The sequence below is a fragment of the Gambusia affinis genome, linkage group LG07, assembly GCF_019740435.1.
Source record: "Gambusia affinis linkage group LG07, SWU_Gaff_1.0, whole genome shotgun sequence".
Taxonomy (NCBI): Eukaryota; Metazoa; Chordata; class Actinopteri; order Cyprinodontiformes; family Poeciliidae; genus Gambusia; species Gambusia affinis.
In genome coordinates this window covers 29,427,093-29,447,608 of record NC_057874.1, presented here as the reverse complement: position 1 = coordinate 29,447,608, position 20,516 = coordinate 29,427,093, and the positions used below count along the sequence as shown (strand labels likewise).

Sequence of the window (20,516 nt, the reverse complement as noted above, 5' to 3'; positions counted from 1 at the left end):
AGTACAGACTTTCTCTCTTGCTCTCAGTGAAGGCAGACACATTTTTCCTCTGCTCCCTTCCTGCCCTGCTTGCTCTGCTTTGAGCTGCTTTGTGGAGCCTTTCTTTGCACATCATTTCAATCTACAAATTATGGATCAAACCAACCGGTCTCTCAACGAAATTTATAAAATTTTCTCAAAGAAAAGGCTGGGCAGAGGAGAAGCTATCCTGCAGGGTCATACCTGACGGGATGCATCCCAGATTTATTTGGATTCATGATAACAGAAATTCTCCTGTTTGGAATTGGCGGATACTTGTCGACAAATTCGTGATGGATTAAGCCGACTAGTAAACACTCAGACTGACAAGCTGTGGGACGGAGACACAAGTTGGATACGATTCTTGCTGAAACTCTCAGCTCAGCTGAAGACTCTAAACCTCTCTAGCGGGAAGGAATTGATCTTGGAGAAGTTGCTGATTTCGATCCGGTGGGATGGCCACACTAATTTGGATGATTGGGATGAACAGAGGTGTATCGTTGACTCTTTAGGGCAGATTAATATTTTAAATCTACCCGATCTAAAGCATTCTGTATCTGAACTGGCTCCCCTGTGTTAGCCTTGACTGGCTGCATATCTCAAATCTCCTGGAAGATGTGAAGATAAAGCTCCTTCTCTCTTCACTCCCTTCTGAAATCATCTGTGTGACTGTGGAGAGGCGCGGTCCCAAGGACTTGCTCCTAGATAACACCGTCATATCAGACTGTTGCCTGGGAGACCGAGCTGCATGGTTTCATAGTGATACATGCAATACGTGATGCCACCGCCTTTCACTCACGTCTTTGTAATATCTGAATGTTGCTATTCCCTGCTGAGTCTTTTCTTTGCTCTGCCTGTCTGGTTTATTTTATTGCTTTTATAAATTGTGGAGTACTCACTATTTAGACCAATATTATACTTTTTAGATTAATATGCAGAAAAACTCCTTGCTCATAAATTATGGAATACTTCTTATTCCAGAAAAGGTATTAGAACAAAACTTTATAATCCAGAAAAACTCATCTAGAAAAATTACTCATTACCTTAGGTCATCATTTAGGACCATCTACTATAGAGAATCAAACAGGGAGAACCAACTTCTAGTTTCATCAGATCAAGAATCCAAAGAGACCCCAACAAGTTTATAAATTATTATTCTTACTAGATTTGGGGAACTAATATGTAGTTCTAAACTTTTTTATTTGTTCTAACACATGTAAAGCACTTTGAATTGCTTTGTTGCTGAAAATGTGCTATAAAATTACTTTCCTTTACCTTACCTTTCCAAATGGAAAAACAAAAAACGAGCAAAATGTGAATCTTGTGTAACCCAATGTTAAAAACACAAGCAAAAATGAATAAATATTGATTTCACATGTTACTCTACAATGAGATTAAAAAGTATAAAAAGATAGATTTCATGTCTTGTTTATTCTACAATAAGATTTAAAGAAAAATAGTTAAAAAGTTCAGAAATATGTGTGCAAAATATATGCAAAAAGTGCTAAGAATCTTTAAAATCTTTTGATGTATTTCATTAGCACTTTTAGATTGAAATATATATATTTTTTATAACCACATATAATGTAACTTCTTTAATTTTACTGATGTGTTGGTGATATGAAACTGTGATAACATAAAAAAACTTGAGAAGTGACTAAAGATCCCTTTAAATTGTAGCTTAAGCTAATTGATATTAGCGTCCTGTATTTTAAGATGGTCCAGGTCAGAGCCAGAGACCTCCGGCCCAGAGGACCGATTGAACCGGTACATGGTGACCCGATTGGTCACCAACAGTGAAACTTTGAATGAACATTTGACAAACACATTGAAAAAATTAAAAGATGTTTGTTGATTTTGTTTATTCCCCAAAATCATGTACATTTTATGTGAACGTGGCTCCATAAAGTTTGTAAAGGAGATTTTCCATTAAAGAGAAAAATGTTTCATTTGCAGCACACGTTGTTCCTTTTATGTACTTACAGCATGTGTTAATGTATCAGAGTCAAGATGTTTTTCTGTTAGAAACTGTGCAGCTGCAGAGGAAGAAGAGAGATTTCAAATCTGGAGTTGTCATCGAAGCGTCAGCTTGTGCCGACGTGGTGAATGAGCAAACCAAGTTGAACCGTTCCGACCTAGAGCCGGTTCAACAGAAATCAAATGTTCTTCCTTTGTTCCGGAAATGTTTGTTCTTTAAGCCTCTGAGGATTAAGTCTCCGCCTACGTTACGTGATAAAGAGGTGAATAAAGTAACTGTAACTCTTGTCAGCAGATTTTGATTTCTCCTGAAGCAGTTCATGTATTTTTGCTCTCCGTCTGCAGACGAATTAAAAGATTGATTTTGCTCCTTGACTTTTGTCTAGATCTCAGTCTCTGAATTGTGCACTTCACAAGTTCTCTATATTAAATTCTACTCTTTCCTTACTAGTTTGTGGTATTAGTAGATTGCAGTTAATTTCTTCAATGACTATGAAGGCTATTTGAAGAAACCTTCCTTGTGGGTTACAATTGCAGAACAGATCCCCTTTAAAATGAATCTTTCTCACACAAACTCTGTTTTCACTGAGAAAAATACTTTATTCACTTAAAAACGTTTGGCCTGCATCCGTTTCCAGACGCTCAAAGGACAGAATAAAGAAGTATTTACATCAGAAAAATCCCAGAGCTCTGGCTCATGCTAACATTAACGCAGTAGAGCGTTAAACCAAGACAGAAGCTCAGCTAGTTGCCGTTTTATTGCGTTTTCAGTTTATCAGCACACAGCGTCATCAGGACGCCATACAGCAGCGCCCCCGTCAGGAGGAGGGCCGTACTGCAGAGGGGCCCGATGGACAGCAGCGCCCCCAGTGCGTAGAACAGCAGCAGCAGCAACAGCGTCCGGTAGCTGGCCAGCGGCCGCAGGCTGAGCCGCGGCTGCTGGCGGCGCTCCAGTGCCCGCCGCGACATCGGGCTGCGCCGCAGCTGCAGGCAGGAGTCCGGGTCGGTCAGGTACCGCCGGCCGAGCCGACCCAAGAAGTCTGAGCGCGAGCAGAGAGCGCCCATCTGGGCCTGGAGCTGAGAGAGAAACAATCACTGATCAGAATGGAAATTTATTTTCACTATGATCTAAAAATAAAACATTTTCAAAAATTAAATTACAAAGAAGAAAAAATATTTTTATAAAAAAGCTTGAATTTCAATCGGTGCTTCTGCACGACGGAGTATGAAAAGTTTAACTACGAGAATATAATCCTAGCATTGGAAGAATAAACTTTTACTGGAAAATGGTTTTAAAGTTAAGAGGAAAAAGTTGTTTTAATGAGAAAAAAGCTTTTGATTGTTAAGATCCACCAGGTTCTTCTTCCAAATGGACTGAGTTGATACGGCTCGCCCCAGAACCCGGAACGGATGCTCCAAAAACCCAGACTGGACTCACCCTATTGTTCAGTAGAGATGACGCCCTGTAGAGCAGCCGGACCAGCAGGGAGCTCTCGTAGCTCCTGATTGGCTGCAGCTCCGGATCGCCCTGGTACTGAACCTCAAAGCGGCGCAGGCCGTTTATGATCTGCACACACACACACACACACACACACACACACACACACACACACACACACACACACACACACACACACACACACACACACACACACACACACACACACACACACACACGTTTGTTTTTCCATTAGTAGCTAATAATTATTTAGGGGATAATTCAGCTGTAAGGTTGGGCTGTTTTGTCCTTTAGCTGAATGTAATCAGATTCATTTTCAGTTTCTCATCATTCTTCGCTGTGAGACGTTTCTTCTGTTTGGTGGCCGACTGACCCGGGTTCTGGTTCTGGATGGTTCCCCAGTTAAACCTCTACTGTTAATAAATTATTTTTAACAACATGAGCCAAACTTTGGCTTCCAGCCACCAACCTGCCGCCGGCCCAGGTCCGTCAGAACCGGCCCATTCTCGCCCTGGACGCAGTCCGGCAGCTGGTTGGCGCGCCCGTCGTCCTGCGCGGCGCCCAGGTTGGCAATAAGTTGGGCAAGCTGGTTCTGGTTCAGCTGCAACGCAGAGACAGCGAGACATGAGGCGCTGCGGCGACCCGGTTCTACTGAGGGATCGGGAACCGGACCAGACCTTAAAGATATGACACAGGTTCTCCAGGGCCCGGTCCAGAAACTCGTGGGTCTTCTTCAGGTACTCGCTGCTGTCCTCGGGCTCGGCGCCGGGGAACGCGTTGCTGAGGTCGGAGGAGGCGAGTCCGAACCAGGACAGGAAGGAGCCGCCGGCCGCCGCCTCGCTGGTCTGATCCGAGATCCGCTTGGCCGTGTGGCGGGCCTGCGCGATGATCTGGATCAACCTCATGACCTGCAGGGCGAGCGGCGACAGGGTGAGCGACGCGCCAGACCAAACGGCCCTGAAGCGGAACCGCCGGGAACTCACCGCTCCTCGGACCTCGGAGCCAAACATCTGCTTGTACTGGCAGTCCTGTCCTTCCAGGGAATACACGTGGCTCTTCACCTTGAACGCCGTGTCAGTCACCATCCGTTGCCGTGGCGACAGGTAGCTGCCCCCCTGGCCGGGCGTCAGGTACCCGCGGGGCTGCCGGTGGGGCAGGACGTGGTCCGGCTCCAGAAACAGCTGCTCGCCTGGACAGGAAACGCAGAAACACAAAGAGTCGCCTGATCGTTCAGCCGCTGGTCTGCGGTGAGGCTGATCTGGGCGCATACATCTACGTTAACACACAGATCAGACTGGGCCTCACCTCTCTGGATCATGTCTGCCAGGTTGGGCTGGGCCAGAACCTTGGTGACCCGGAACACCATCAGGACGTTCTTGGCGTTGACCAGGTCGGTCCGCGTGGCCCGGTTCAGGAAGCCCTGGAACAGCTTGGTGTAGAGCAGCAGGTTCTCGTGGACAAACGTCTCCCTGCGGCAGAGGTCCGGTCAGCAAACAGAACCGGCGCCAACCAGAAACGCCAGGCGGGTCCACTCACCATTTGTCCGGCACGGTTCTGTTCTGGTCGGGTTGGGCATTGGGCTTCTCTCCTGTGTATCTCCAAGGCTGAATGTAGCTGAGCCACGTCTCCAACACCTGAAGGAGATTTATCGGTTTCTACCTCAGAGAAATACGACAAGAAATCCTAAAACATTAAAATACTGAGAAAAAGTTCCACAGTTTTAGTCTGAAACTCGTTTTGTTGACTTCAGGTCTTTATTTCCTCTCATTTTAATGATTTTTGTTCAGAGAATGAAAACCCTCTGAAAAACAGATTCAGCGTCTCAGAATATTACTAACGTAGCCATGGAAAGTTTAGTGGAAGGAAAATGTTCACCAGCACCACGGTGCTTCAGGAACCTGTGGCAGCTTCAGCAGGAAGGGACTGAGGCTGCTCAGATGGATCCGGTTCTGAGGAGAACCAGAACCCGACTGCTGCTCAGGGTCCAAACGTCTCCTTTTCAGATGAAAGTAACGTTAGTATTTGATCTGGACATCAAGGCGCCAGAGGCTGGAGGTCCAGAGAGAAGCTTCCACAGTCAGCTCAATCTGGGTCAGCAAGTCATCTGCTGGTTCTGGTCCACTGGGTTTTTCCAAATGCAGCCGTCTAGCAGAACATTTAGAGTTTTTCACGCCGACAGCCATGAGCTGGAAACATCTAGCTGGATGCTAGAAGTTGGTTTCTTTTTTCCAACAGAACTTGGTACCGATCCAAAAGCTGCTTCAATCACCATGGCGACTCCAGGCACGGGGCGGCCAGAACCCCAGAGAGAGTCTCCGGAGTACTGTCCAGAGGAGGATGAGCTCTCCTCCGTGCCGCGCCGCAGGGATGAGTCCAGACCAGGCGCTAGCTGGAAACACTGATCTGGTGTTTTATGAGATGCTGAATTTTGGGGTTTAATTCTCTGAATCGTCAGAACACAAGAAATAAAAACGGAATATTTCACTCAAGGATTTATAAATCAACATAATTTACGAGTTTCACTGAAATGAGTGAAAAAAATACTGAAAATATCGACCTTTTTCTCCATTTTCTAGTTCTGTATTAAATTAATCTCAGACCTTCAGTGGACAAATAAGTTCTTCTAAAAATATTTTAATTTCAGCCTGACTGGATTTAAACTGTTGGTAATAAACTAAACGCTGCGGTAACGTACGGCTCTGAAGGAGGCGTCCAGCGGCCAGTGTCCGAAGCAATGCTGCAGGAACAGGTAGAGCTTCTGCTGCACAAAGCGCTGCACCACCACCCTGCAGCAGCGCAGCACAAACACAGAAACACGCATCAAACATGCATATGAATATTTGGCCAAATTACTTAGCAATTTCACTTTTCATACAATAAAATTCAAACAATTCTCAGGAGCTTTTCAAGGTTTTCCAGCAAAACACTTAGGAGATAAAAACAATATTTATACTAAAACAAAAGGTTTGAAACGTTTCACCCCAAACACCCGACTGATCCAAAAACAAAACACAAATTTAACAAAAATATCCTCCAATTTCAGTAACTTTGTTTAATGTATTAAACGTTTTCTCATGGGTCGCAACAGAAGTGACCCAAGGTAAAAACAAACGTCGTCCAGCCAACTGGTGATAAATTTCACTGAATCAGGACAGATGCAGGAAAGCTTTCCCAACTAGCTAGCTCAGTTAGCAGTATCCTCAACAGCCTGGGTTGAAAACGCAGTGAAGATTTTGACTCAAACTTTAGCCGGACAGAACAGAAAAAAACAAAAGCACATCCAGATTAAAGAGTCCAACATGCAAGGCTGACGGATTTAAGGCAACAAAAACACTGGAACAGAAATTTAAGACTTTTTAAGGCCTCAGATGCATGAATTTAGGAGATATTCTGACTTTTTAACTTTGCACCCTGAGTAATCATGGCTACCAGGGCCTTTTATAGCTGCTGACCTCTTGAACTCCTCCAGCGGGCTGGTGTGGGGGGGGGAGTGGGCCGGCGAGGGCGGCGGCTCCGGCGTCAGGCTGCTGGAGAAGGCGTGCAGATGTTTCACCAGCAGGCGCACCACCAACACGTGCTCCTCTGATGGGTTGAAGGGCTCCTGGAAACACAGCCAGTCACAGCGATCCCCACCACCAATCATCTCCACCAGCTCCACAAAGCAGCCAATCACAGCAGGCCCCGCCCCAAAGTGAGGCCACATGCCTCAAACCCTCACGACTCTGGATCAGAACATGTTTTAATAACAGAAAATTTCGTTTTTATTTAGTTTCTGATCAAGATGTATTCTAAGAATCTGTCGATGATTTTGTTTTAATCAAAGTCCAACAGGATGGGCAGTGTGACCTCACTTCCTGCTACAGCAGCAGGATGCAACGCTTGATCTTCCACAGCAGTCAGCCATCCCATCTGCAGCCAATTGCAAACACATGAACTCATGCAAAGATGGTTGTTGTTTCTGGCATTACATGTGCTCTGCAGCGACAGCAGGAAGACGGGCAGGCGGCCATGCATCGACGCAAGCAATGCGCCCAAAGATCCAAAGTTCTGCTGCAGGACTGCGCCTGCTGTCCAGGATCCTTCTCTGCACAAACCCTGGAGCTGGACCGGACAGCGAGATAACGGCTCGCTCACACCTGCTGCACTGCAAAAACACAAAACCTTACCAAGGATTTTAGTCTCATTTATACAGCAAATATCTCAAAATAAGGCAAAACTAACCCACAGGTAAGTTTTCAGTAAAATACAGGAGCCTGTTTAAAGTCAGTAATTCCTGGACCAAAACATTCCACTGGATCATTTTGTTTATAACGTTAGAAAAACGTTTTGTTACAAGTGAAATTAATTGTCAGTTGAACTAGAACTACTAGAATTACTGACTTAAAATAATCTCCTATATCTAGTTGAAAAGTTACCAGTTAATTTTCCTTGTTTTAAGTAAATTGACATATTTGCACCACAAACGAGACAAAAAGTACGTTTTGTAAGATTTAGTGTTTTTGCGTCTACAGTATTGCAAAAACATAAAGAGATATTCATCTCATTAAAGAGTAACTAAAACAAATGGATTGTTTTGCTGTTAAACTGTCTAAACTGGTTTTATGGTGCCATCTTTACATTTCTTTGCAAATTTTGACATTTTTGTGTAAATTTGATTAATTCTGATCTTTATGGTTGATGGAAGAGCCCGACCAACGTCGACCGGGTTCTTTGAATACGCATGGCCTGAACTTGGACCCGAAATCTGCAGATCGTACTTCTGAAAACGGACCGCATCTGGTTTCACTGAAGTTTCAGGAAACAGAAACATGATCTGATTGTTTTAAAAATTCAAATGTTTCCAGATACATAAAGTTGATTTTCTGAGGGATCTTTAGCTACGTTTCTGTCCAAATGCCAAGCGAATTTTAAAACATCAAAGAAAATTCTAATTATCTGTTATTAATCAGCTGATTTGGAGCCAAACATCAGGGCTACCACAGCGTGATGTCATCAAATGTTGACCCTACGCACGACTGGAAGAAACAGGAAGTGATAGGAGTTGGACATTTGAACTTTGACATCTCCCAGTTTGCTGCTGGTGGAAAGGCTCAGACCGTCCAGTAGATGGCGCCGTTGGTCAGAACATCTTTCCATCATTGGTGCAGCGTAATACCTTTCTGTAAAATTAAGGAACGTTTTTCCATTTTCATCGACTTTTCCTAATTGGACACTACAAAATGCTCAAAAAAACAACTTGTTGGATTTTTGCTCTGATTGCATCAGTTGCTGCAGCTGGTTATTCATATGGTCATATTTTGAAGCAATTATATGGAATAACTATTTCTGCCACATTGCCATTTGATAATATTTGGAAACAATTAAAACTGACAAATGAAAACAGGTTTAATGTGTTGAATAAATGTCCAGCTGTCATTAACAGAGCAGTTTAAAATCCAACAGCAGCAGGTCTTTACTGAACAGTTCATCACCTGCAGCTAAAGATCCTAAGAAAATCATCTGATCTGGACACTACTTATTGATTACCTATTAATCACCTTTTTGTGTAGCAAGAGGTGATTATTTTTCAGAATGTGAATTAATCAATTAGTTGATGATTCTTCACTAATCGATGTATCAGATTAATCGTTTCGCGATGAGTCGGCATTAAAGCGTGGCGGACCGCCTCCCCTCATGCAGCAGCAGCAGCTAACGCATGCTAACCTAGCATGCTAACCAGAGAAGGATCCTGGACCGAAGCTTTACCTCCAGGAGGCCCCAGGGGGGCGCTGCTGAGTGAAAAGGTAAAAGTACTTGGTAGGTGTGGAGGGTCCCAGAGCCAGGAGGGGCGAGGGGTTGGCACGGCATGCTGGACATACTGAGGCGGTACTGCAGCAGCGCCAGCTGTTCACCCGGAGGAGGGGGGCACAGGGGAGGAGGAGGGGGTACCAGAAGGAGAGCAACCACAAAGAAACATTTGGCCGAAAATATTCAGGAGGACAAAACACAACAGGAGACAAAAAGAAGAAAATATTGACTGCAGGAACAAAACGATTCGTTTCTTAAAGGAGAAAAACCAGAAGAGTCCAGATCCGGTTCTACCAGACCCGGTCCGGTCCTACACAACCCGACCAGCCGGACTCCAGCCTGAGGACCGGCGCTGGACCTCCGTCTTCCCCGTGATGGAGACGGACAGACGACCTTCACAGCCCCTGAAGGTCATCTGCTTCCGGTTTTTACAGAAAATCCTCCAATCAGAATAAAAGCAGCTTCACTCTGCAGAACAAAATCTGACCAAATATTTTTGGTCTAGTTTCCAGTGCAACTACCTCAGTACAGCTTGTTTTCAGTAAATCACTTCTAACTATCAGTTTTAAAACGTTCTAGTTCCACCGGCAGATTATTTCACTTGTAACTTGTATAAATCAGTGAAATAATCTGCTGGTGGAACTGAAACGTTTCCATGAATATTAAAGATTTTCTGACTTGAACAAGTTCAAACATTTTGTTCCTACAACTTATTGGAACTTAGTTTTGTTGTATTTCATGTGTAACAAGACATTTGTGCTGGAAACTAAAATACTTGGTCACATTTTGTGTGTTTTTGCAGCGCAGCCTCAGCATCCATCCCTACAGCTGAGCAGAACCGACTCCAGCTGAGCAGAACCGACTCCAGCTGAGCAGAACCGACTCCAGCTGAGCAGAACTGACTCCAGCTGGAAGGTTCTGGGTTGGGTGAGCAGTGAAAACGGTCCAGAACCTTCCAGCCGCACCAAGCAGATGAAGTTTCCTCTGAACGGAGCAGCAACGGATAATTTCCTGTGGAATATGAAACAGAGCAGCAGCTGAACTTTCAGAGCAGCCGAGTCGCCGTTAAAAAGTTCATTTCATTTTTTACACTGGAAACCAGCAGGAAGTTCCTGCACTGCTCTGAGGAATCGTGACGGAGGGAACTGATTCCCGTCCAGGTCGCCATGCGTGTTGTTGAGAGGAACTGCAGTATCGAGTCTGAACAGATTCACAGGAAAAGAAGGATTTTTATCTTCACTGCAAATTGTAGCCGGAGGCTGATCTCAGACCTCTGTGGCGGATCAGATCGATCGGTGCAGCCAAGCAGGAAAACCTCCAGAACCAGCAGCAGCCCTGTGTTTTTCAGATTCTTTATCGCCTGTTCTGCTCTTTTCTCCGCTCAGCATTTTGACGAGTTCAGTTTTGTAGTGATTGGATGAAGAGCTGAGGCCGCCTGGATCAGAACCGACTTCAGGTGCCACACAGCATGCAGAGGACGACAAGCGACAGGAACATGCCCAACTCCTGACCGCAGCGACTGCAGCTTTAAAACTGCTAAATGATCGAAAGCAGAGATTTCTGCTGCGCCGGCCCGAAGACCCGATCCGACCCGGTCCGGCTCAGGGTGTGAACCCAGAGGACAGGCAGGATCTTCTCTGCAGCTCTTTAATTAAATTAGTTTAACATCAGCAGGCCAGAATCGGCCAGTTGACGGCCGGGATGCAGCGTTGCAGAGCAGGATGCAGGGAGGCGAGGGAAAGCGTCTTACCTTTACCTGAGGAGACTGGAGCTTCTGGTACAAGTCCAGGGAGTAGTGATGGAGCCAGATCTCTACAAACATCTGGAGACACAAAACGCAGAATTTTAGAGGAAAAATCCTCCAGAAACTGATCCAATCTCAGATCGGCTCCGGTTCCCATCCTGCCAGACCGCTGAACCCACTCTGGGTTGTTTGTGAGCATAAAGTTAATCAGAAAATAAAATGTTTTCTTTCACTGACAGAAAGTTTCAGCAGTAGGTTTTTCCAGGGCCTGAACTAAATTAAAGACAGAACATTTGAACTTGAAGAGATTTTATCGCTCTGCAAGCTAGATCCCAAAGATTTAAAAATTTGCAGACAAAATCATAAAGTCTAGAATAACTGCTTGTTATTCTAGCAGGTGTCTGCTTAATAACTGAACAGTTTTAATACTGTAATGCAGTTAAATGCAGAGAGAAAAGTTTGGCCTGGTCGCTTTACGTCAGAGAATCAATTCTGGTCAGAAATTACAATCCAATGTGAATGCTGCTGCTGGAGCTGAATTAAACACTTTAATGCCAAAATGTCTGATGAATGATGATTTCTGAAAACTGAGCGTTTAATTAGAGGAAACATTAAAGTCTCTTCATCTGTGAACCGTGGCTGAAACAATTAATCAATTATTGCAGAAAGAAATCCTTTGTCTCTAAATCTGTTCAGCCCTCAGCACCACCTGGTTCACATTCTGAACCTGATGTATATTAGCACCTTCACTACCAGTTATTAACCAGTTAATCAATAATAATAATCATTTCTACACTGATGTGGAGCAGAAAGCCTGAGCTTTTCTCATCTTCAATGTTTCATTGTTTGCTACAAATGATCAAAGGTTCACTAAAAAAATGCCGATATTGACTTTTAGACAATAACACGTTTAAAAGAACTTAAAAGAATTTAAAAGAACAATTTAAGTATTTGTTTATGTGCATCTCTTAATGTCTTCTAATATTGTTCAGTAAAGGCTTTAAGGAAAAATCTGCAGAATGTGATTTTTTGTCTGATTTATCAGATAATCATCATAATAATCGACAGATTAATTGATAACCAAAATATTCAGGGCGCGGGGGAAGAGCGTGTGACCCGTGTGCAGACGCAGAGTCTCGGAGCTGCAGCACCGATTCTCACCTGCAGCAGCGTCTCGGAGCTGCAGCACCGATTCTCACCTGCAGCAGCGTCTCGGAGCTGCAGCACCGATTCTCACCTGCAGCACCGTCTCAGAGCTGCAGCATCGATTCTCACCTGCAGCAGCGTCTCGGAGCTGCAGCACCGATTCTCACCTGCAGCAGCGTCTCGGAGCTGCAGCACCAATTCTCACCTGCAGCAGCGTCTCGGACCTCCAGATCTCCTGCGCTGCAGGATCTGCGTTCACCGACGGCTGGTGGAAGATGTGGTGCTTCAGGAGACTCGGGCTGTGGACGCCGTAACCCGCAAACGACACACTGGAAGCTCTGAGAGGAAATTTACCAAATATTTAAAGTATTTATCAAGAATCCATCAGCCTTTGTTCACTGTTACTGGATGCAGAGCTGCTGAGATTTTCCCTTCAGCCAGAATATGAAATAAAACCCAACATAACTGGCCTCCCACATGATCGTCATCATACTGCTCATCACTTTATTTATTTATTCATTCTTTACCAGTTTGTACATTTTCCTCTTCAGGAAACTCATCACTACCATTAATTAACACCTGTTGTTTCTAACATTACTCCATAAATAAACTCAGGTCTTAAAAGCTGTTCAATAAACAGTTACCGTGGCGACGGAGCCGCAACAGAGCCTCTGGAGTCGGTGAACGGAGACGCAGGAACACTTCCTTCAACGGGCAGGAAGTACTTGAGGTACAGGTCGACCAGCACGAAGTATGCGCTGTCTGTGGAGCTGCAGAGCTGCGGCTGAAGGCAGTTCTGGAATCACAGCAAACACCAAGATAACGCTGATATTGGAAATCAATAAATAATCACAGAAACTCCAGAGAAACTCATCCAGGCTTCAGTTTCTCTTTAGTGGTTTTGATTCCTGCAGCAGCGTCTTCACAGGCCTGATTGACAACCCAACGGTCCAGAACGCTGCTGCTGGAGTTCTGACTAGAACTAGGAGGATGGAGACACCACCCGGTTCTACACCATCTAGCTCTACACCACCCGGTTCTACATAATCTAGTTCTACACCACCCGGTTCTACATAATCTAGCTCTACACCACCCGGTTCTACATAATCTAGCTCTACATCACCTGGTTCTACATCATATAGCTCTACACCACCTGGTTCTACATAATCTAGCTCTACACCACCCGGTTCTACATCATCTAGCTCAACACCACCCGGTTCTGCAGTCCTTCACTGAGACTTTAAACTTCTGGTTCATTGAACAAATTATGGATTTGCTGCTGGATCAACCTGCTGGTTCTGGTTCTGGTTCTGGCTCTGCATCAGAACCAGAACCAAACATGGAGAAGCAGCATCCAGAACAAACTTCCAGAAAACTGAAAAACAGCTGGAACCCTGAGCGCCTTTAAGGCTAAACCCAGCAGGTTAGAGCTGCTTTGAACCAGAACAAATTGAACAATAATCAATAATCTGATGGGCAACAACTTTCTATTTTTGTGTTTTATGGTGGACAGAATCTTGAATTTCCTCGTTTCTGAAATGTTCTACACAGATAAACTTGACTGATGATAAAACGTGACTAAGCTCCTCGCTCTGTTCATCTCCAGTCTGAAACCTGGAGGGTTTTATTATCTGGAACCCAGAAGAAGAAAAATAACTCCAGAGCATGATGCTGCCACCACCAGCACCCCATAGTCTGTTCATGACAGATTTCACCCCCAGCATCAGGAAGACGTCAAATAATGTTTGTGTAAAATTTAGAAGATCTTTTGCACAACCTTCACACCAGATCGATTTCTACAACTAACGATCATTTTAGTGATCGATTATTCTATCAATTAATCAATTAAACATATTCTGCAGATTGTCATCTGATCACGTACCCTTACTTTAAATTAGATTAGAAATACGTTAGCAGATTCAAACAATGTAATTTTTAAATAAAAATAAAATACACATTTTGTTTCCTCAAAGTCACAGGTTTGATTCCCGGCCTGATGATCTTTGCTGCCTGTCCTGATACATTGATCGATTAATAAAATGATCATTAGTTGCAGACTACATGGATTTAGATGTTATTCAGTTTTAAATGAAATCAAACATGTGGAACAGAAAAAAAGGTCAGAGTTCATCAGTGCAGCGACGCCAAACTCACCCTGGGCGCGATGAGGCAGTAGGCCAAATTAAACATGAAGAACTCAAAGGGATCTGCACAGAGTTGAGGAATAAATTCATTTCCAGGAAGCAATTTCCTCTCTGGTGATCACAAAGAACGACAGCAAGAGTTTGAGAGCTGAAGTTAATATGAGGATGAGCAGGAAACAGTTCAGCAGGAAACGGTTCAGCAGGAAACGGTTCAGCAGGAAACGGTTAAACGGTTCAGCAGGAAACGGTTCAGCAGCTCCTGTAAGGATACTGAGAGCGATGCTCAGCGTCAGGACGCCCGGCAGCGGGAACTGGAGCTTGTTGTGGAACAGAGGACAGTCGGGAAGAACGCCCTCCTGGATGCAGGCCTTCACCGGACCCTGAACACACACACACACACACACACACATTAACTACTAGATAAAACATCAGGTTCACATCAACCACAACATTATGTGGCCTGCAGCTCTACGGCAGTGAGCTGCAGATTTTATTAAAGTATATATTAAAAAAAGATATTTACGAGTCGTTGTGTTGTTTTTATTGTTTTTTTTTAACTGACCCGTTGACGGGACACCCATCGACTCTCCACTGACAGAGCGTCACATCTTCCACGCTCTCAGCATCAAGCTGAGCAGTTAAATGCAGTTTATCGTTTGTCAGAAACACAACAGATGAAGGAAACGTTGTCGCCACACATCCACCTCTGGATGCCTCAGGTAAAACACAAGCCTGGGAATCAGTTTCCTCCTTCACACACAGGTTGGCTTTGCTTTCTGTCTTTATTATTTAGTGTAATATTATATTATTTTAATAATAATATTCTTATCAGTTTGATCCTGGTGTCCGTGTTTCTCTAGTTTATGCGTGTTGGTGACGTGGCTGTGTTCTCGTGGATCAGGTGTGATGATAGTTTTGTGCGTTTCCTCCGATAATATCCTGCAGGCGTCCGTCTTTATAAACCAGATTATTATTTTAATCCAGATTAAAACTTTGTGTGTATAAAGAAAAACGTTTGGGAAGGTGCTGCAGTGATTCTGACTCGGCAATAAATCAATTTTATTGAGCAAATTTATGCTGTTTGAAGGTTTGGCGTTTAGAAAATATGGACTTTTTTTCCTTCTGTTTCCATAGTGATAGTGATGTCATCGCCCAGGGCAGCCATTTTGTTTGGTCAGTGCGTTTTACAGCTTCTACGTATTTGGATATTGAATTCAGGTCAACTTTATGACAGACAATCAGAGCCAGGCTACAATTTTTATTTTTCATTATAATAAAGTCATAATATTACAATAATACAGTCATATAATAATAATAATAATAATAATAATAATAATAATAATAATGTAAAAATAAAACTGTAATAGCAAAAATAAAGTGAGGAAAGTTGATCATCTAGTAAATTTATTCTTAATCTCGTATCAATAATTTCTATTCTTATGATTAATATTTTGGATTTTAACAGTTGTGTAGTTTTTAAGTTTATTTTTAATTTTTGAGTCGTTTTGCCATCATCAATATACGATTTGAAAATGATCTCAAAACAAGAACATTATCATTTATCGCAATAATTACTGGAACAATTAATCATCCAGGAAAACTTGTTGCTGTGGCAACTGATGCTTTGCTATAAGTTTTACAAAGAATATCTAAATACCTTTAGCACATTAGCATCTCAGTGTAGCAGAGAACAAGATGGCCGCTGCCATGATGATAGAATTTATGACACGTTTGTGAATTTACAAAACAAACTAAACAATTAGATAAAAATATATTTTGCTGTCGTTGGAATTAAATTATGTAAAGATGAAAGTTTGGACTTATGAGAATGTAATTCAGTACAGGTTTTCAAGAAAGTGATATTTGATTATTAACTTCAAATTGTGTTGTTTTCTTTCCATTTATGTTTCCGTTTAGTGATTTATAAACAAGAAGAATCAGATTTTGGTTTTTCATTTATTGTAATTATTTATTAAGTGGTAATTTAGTTTATTTTGATGAGACATAAATATGAGCCTCGTCCTTCTGCCTGCACCTTTTCAGTCAAGTTGTTTAAATTGTTGCAGTGTTTTAAAGTATGGGTAACTTATTTATGAATGAATACATTTTTTAATCTAAATCCTCATCAGTAGCAGAACTTTGAGGAAATAACTTTGATTTTTCAGTAGAAAGAACCACCCGGGCCGAGCGTCGGATCGTAACTATCAAAGCTTTTCTCTCTTTTTCAGGTAAGAATGCAAAGTTATTCTGCTAATATTAAAACTACAGTCCTGTAAGTAAATAAAAATTCTTGTAGGAGGAATGATAGAAATAAAAGTGACTTCTTGAGAAGAATTTCATTTTTAGAAAAGAAAAATTTGATTAAATTGGATCTGTTTGGATTTTATTTTTAAGCCTAGAAATAAGAAAAACACTCCAACTCTTCCACCATCAACAACTTGATGAAAACTCTGTCGTACCGGGAGATAGTTGACAGGAACTTCGTATTTGTATTCCTCTGCCTGTAGTTTGTACACCAGCTTCATCATCGGGCCACTGAAACACAGAGGAGTGAGAAACCCTTGTTTTATTCTGAAAGCAGGTCAGAACCGGTCCTACCTCGGGCTCAGGAAGTCCAGAACCAGGTTGAACTCGTTGCTGCGTGAGTGCAGCAGGCGCAGGTTCCAGCCGGAGATGACGCCGTCCAGACTTCCAAACACGTTCTCCACCAGCCAGGGGAAGATCAGGTGCAGCTCCTGCAAAACATCCCAGAATTACTTAAATTCAGATGGGCTCAGGAAGTGGATTTCTCCGGTTCGAATCAGAGCAAAATGGACCACAGCGAACAACTAGCGCCCTAAACAGGCTGAAACAGAAAAAATATATGATCCGCATTACATCGGTAAAAAAGATAATACTCTTATAATCTTGAGGATTTACCCGCTTCGAGGTGATCCACATAACTAACTATCTGGAGCTGCAGACGACATTTTACCACGAGTCAGAAGAAAGTTTTCAAAAACCTGGAGAATAAAATCATTTAGTTTCAGGTTGGGGTGATCAAAACAAGCATTAAATGGCTGTGGACTCGTTTTTACCGGGTGAGTAGTGAGTTGTAATGAGTCTATGCTAACGATGCTATCGCTAACAACAAGCTAACCCATGCTATTTCTATGTGCTTGGATCTCCTAGTAAATAATTTATTTAGTTTCTGTAAACCCAAATTCATGCAGGAGTTGTACGTTAATGTTGAGTCGTTTCAGGTCCAATAAAGGTCAACGATTCACTCCGATCTACAGAAACCCATTAAAGACTCGTTTGGTCTCTGAGGGAGAAAGTGGGGAAATACTCACAGCTCACTGTGACTTACATATGAATGCTTGTCCTTCTAAATAAAACATCTGAAAATATAATTTAAACGATGAGATCATTACCTGTTAGAAAGTGGAGCTGTAAACTCTGGGATTGTTAGTTTGATCCACTTTTCTCCTCTTTTTTTCAGTAAGTTTTTTAAATTAACTCCCTTGGGACCGACTACCTTCAAAACACAAAAATAATGTTTATCTTTCTCTCTATTAGAACGGTTGGAACAACTGAACAGAACTCAGACTTTAGACATTTTGAAGCTGGACCAATACATTTACTTCCTGGCCCTCATCTGCAATGTATGGCATCGGTACTACGTCACCTGAAACCCAGCAATAGTTAACTGCAAATGTGCAGACATAACCTGGTGGGCGGGGCCAACGGTCTAACCTCTCACTGCAGAGCAGAAGAAGACAGAGTTTGATTTTTAGACCTTTGCTAAGGGAGATAAGATCAGCTTCACACGCAAGTATCGGCCGATCACCGATTTCTCAAAATTAAGAAAATTGGCAAAATTAAGGAAATTGGCACCGATAAATCAGTGCACCCCTACTAGAAATTGTGTTTTAAACCCATCCAAGAGTTTAACGATACTTCCACACTTTCCAGATTCTCACTTGTAAAAAAAATAAAACTATAATGAAGAAAACCAGGAATTAGTTTCATAACTGTAAAATATTCCAGGTTGGTTTATCAAATAAAATGAGGGCGTACCAATATGAAAATTTGGGTCAATATTGAAATTAATATTGCTGTTACTGATAAACACCCACAATCCATTGCTGCATCACTATTATCATCACATTACCTTCAGATATATAGTCATCAATAAGACGGAAAGAAACATCGGTTGTTAAAATCGGCCCAGTTTCACGTATCGGAGCGATGTTGATATTTTGTGCATCTCTAAGTGAACACATTGAAATACCTTAGCTGGATACTCGTCTATGATCTTCAGCAGGTCCTGGCATCGCTGCATCAGAGGCTTGGTGGTGGCGTCAGCTTTGAGGTTTGCCTGAAACAACACGGTAACAAACATGAAAACAGGAAGAAAACTAGCACAACTATTTGAATAATAAGAATATAGCGAATCGCCCAAAAACTCTTAAAAAAGGACATTTGTTGACAATAATCTCAAAGCACAGGTTATCCCAGCGTCTTATTTCACCACAGTTCTTCTTTCCACTAAACTATCACAAGGTCCCTGTTATTTTTGATGCTGACTAATGATTGTTTTGCTGGGAGTCAGAGACAGTAGGTCATAACGGAGATGTTCAGCAGCTGAAACACATCATCATATTCAATGAATTGTAACTGGTGAATATCTATAAATCACAGCAAAGAGGCTTTTCTTAAGCTGGAATCCAGAATCTTGAGACCAATCAGCTGCTTTATGGGCAACTTTCAGTAGAGGAGTCTCTGCATTTTGCTGTAGACCAAAGCATGCATCTCCCTTTTTTCACTTAATTAGTGACACAAACGAACTTTGCATGATATCCTAACTGAGCTGCAGCTGTTTGCTGATGTTAGATGCGACTCACCAGCAGGAAGCTGGGCTGCTGTAAGCTTGGGCTGCTCATGGTCCTCAGCTCCACCTGGAGCTGCAAAACAAACACAGGCAAGTTTTTATCCGGATGCTAATTGATCAGAAACATTTTAGTTAACTATTTTAATCAGTTTTGTCAGAAAACAACCGGCTCCGGAAACTAGGAGGAGTTATAAACTATTGAATTGAAGAGAGGGGGAGGCCGAACACCCTGAGTCAGCTAACGGTGGTTAGCTAGTGCCGTTTAAACTGACAACAGCTGCTATAAGCTGAACGGAAGTTCATTAAGAAACTACCTGGAATAATTCAATCTGTTAATGACTTCTTCCTCACCTCTGTCCACGGGAAAAAAATTAAAGTTAGAGTGGGTTTTACACAAACCGCGTTTCCATCAGTTTACCAGAGGCAAGTAGCCTTCTTCTCTGTTAAACTCACAGGAGCCGATTACATGCTGCAGGCCGCTCCCGCCATCTGCTGGAAGTACAGAGAATTACATCCTTCTTCTTTTGTGTTTTCTTGGTGGATGGCAACCTACTTAAGATACATTTACCGCCACCTACCGGACCGGAGTGCGGTCATCAATGATATTCAGAGGGATTTTAATAAAACAAACCTCGTTGTAAGAGCCATATAGTCAAAGTAAGCAATTACTGATGTGGCAGGAGCACAAGGTGTTGACACTTCGGTGGTGGGTGTGTCAAGGTGGGCGTGACTGTCACTTAGGTATGAATGGAGCCGAATTGGCGCGCTGGTTTAGTATGTATGAGGAAGCGGGTGTGACGGTGGTTGTCATAATTTCTGTTGACCATGCTATAATGTCGCTTATTGTTGGCGCCATTGTTTGGTTTAGCCTGGTCAGTATGTGTCAGTAGCTACTTGTAAAGTCTCAAATATGGCTGTTAAAGTTGGAATAAATGGATGATTGCAACAACTTGAAGCGACCTGGAGTTTGTTGAAGCATGCGTCGGACAGCGAGAAATTCACCCCGTTAACCCAGTGCGGTCCTCTACAATACCGTTGGTTTGCCGCACATTTATCGTCAACAGAAAGACAATGGAATGAGTGACTCGTTGAAGGACAAGTCTGGATTCTTCGCTTCTGCTTGGAACAGTTTGGAAGCGGTAATGGCAAGACGCGCAGCGTCATCAATCAATTAATTGAATGATTCCTTCACCGCAGCTCAATCAAGTCCGCTGGAACTGAGGTATGGACAAACACACACGTATTGAGTCGACTGTTTGAGGAGGAATTGTTAAGACAAATATCTGGAAATGGAGTTAACTGGATCAAAGTCAAGTTCCGTTGTAAGCGGTAAAGATGAAAAAAGACGATCAAAATTAACTGTTAAAG

At 42.8% G+C, this 20,516-nt stretch overlaps 1 protein-coding gene across 11 annotated transcripts; it reads right to left on the bottom strand.

Moving 5' to 3' along the window:
• Positions 1-2,570: 2,570 nt before the first annotated feature.
• On the bottom strand, positions 2,571-19,650 carry smpd4 (sphingomyelin phosphodiesterase 4). Of its 11 annotated transcripts, none has more exons than XM_044122105.1 (20): positions 19,500-19,650; positions 19,162-19,221; positions 18,549-18,635; positions 16,874-17,010; positions 16,735-16,810; positions 14,547-14,655; positions 14,286-14,338; positions 12,776-12,927; positions 12,337-12,469; positions 10,992-11,063; positions 9,200-9,337; positions 6,907-7,055; positions 6,150-6,240; positions 4,991-5,088; positions 4,755-4,923; positions 4,438-4,638; positions 4,132-4,362; positions 3,924-4,055; positions 3,434-3,562; positions 2,571-3,072 (listed from the first exon to the last, which is right to left on the bottom strand). In XM_044122105.1, the coding sequence occupies exons 2-20, from the start codon at positions 19,198-19,200 to the stop codon at positions 2,752-2,754; spliced, it is 2,517 nt and encodes an 838-aa protein (XP_043978040.1). In that variant the 5' UTR covers positions 19,201-19,221; positions 19,500-19,650; the 3' UTR covers positions 2,571-2,751. The 11 variants fall into 11 exon arrangements, with proteins under 11 accessions (XP_043978040.1, XP_043978038.1, XP_043978041.1 ...); XM_044122103.1 differs by having other exon boundaries at positions 4,438-4,643; positions 4,760-4,923; XM_044122106.1 differs by having other exon boundaries at positions 4,438-4,643; positions 4,760-4,923; positions 10,998-11,063.
• Positions 19,651-20,516: the final 866 nt, after the last annotated feature.

Bases quoted from the DNA above. Each gene is read 5' to 3' on its own strand.
- smpd4 (XM_044122105.1), bottom strand. From the start codon at position 19,200: ATGAGCAGCCCAAGCTTACAGCAGCCCAGCTTCCTGCTG. The intron at 4,056-4,131 runs GTCTGGTCCGGT...TCTGCGTTGCAG, and splicing joins ACCTGTGTCATATCTTTAAG to CTGAACCAGAACCAGCTTGC. The intron at 3,073-3,433 runs GTGAGTCCAGTC...TTTCTCTCTCAG, and splicing joins CATCTCTACTGAACAATAGG to CTCCAGGCCCAGATGGGCGC.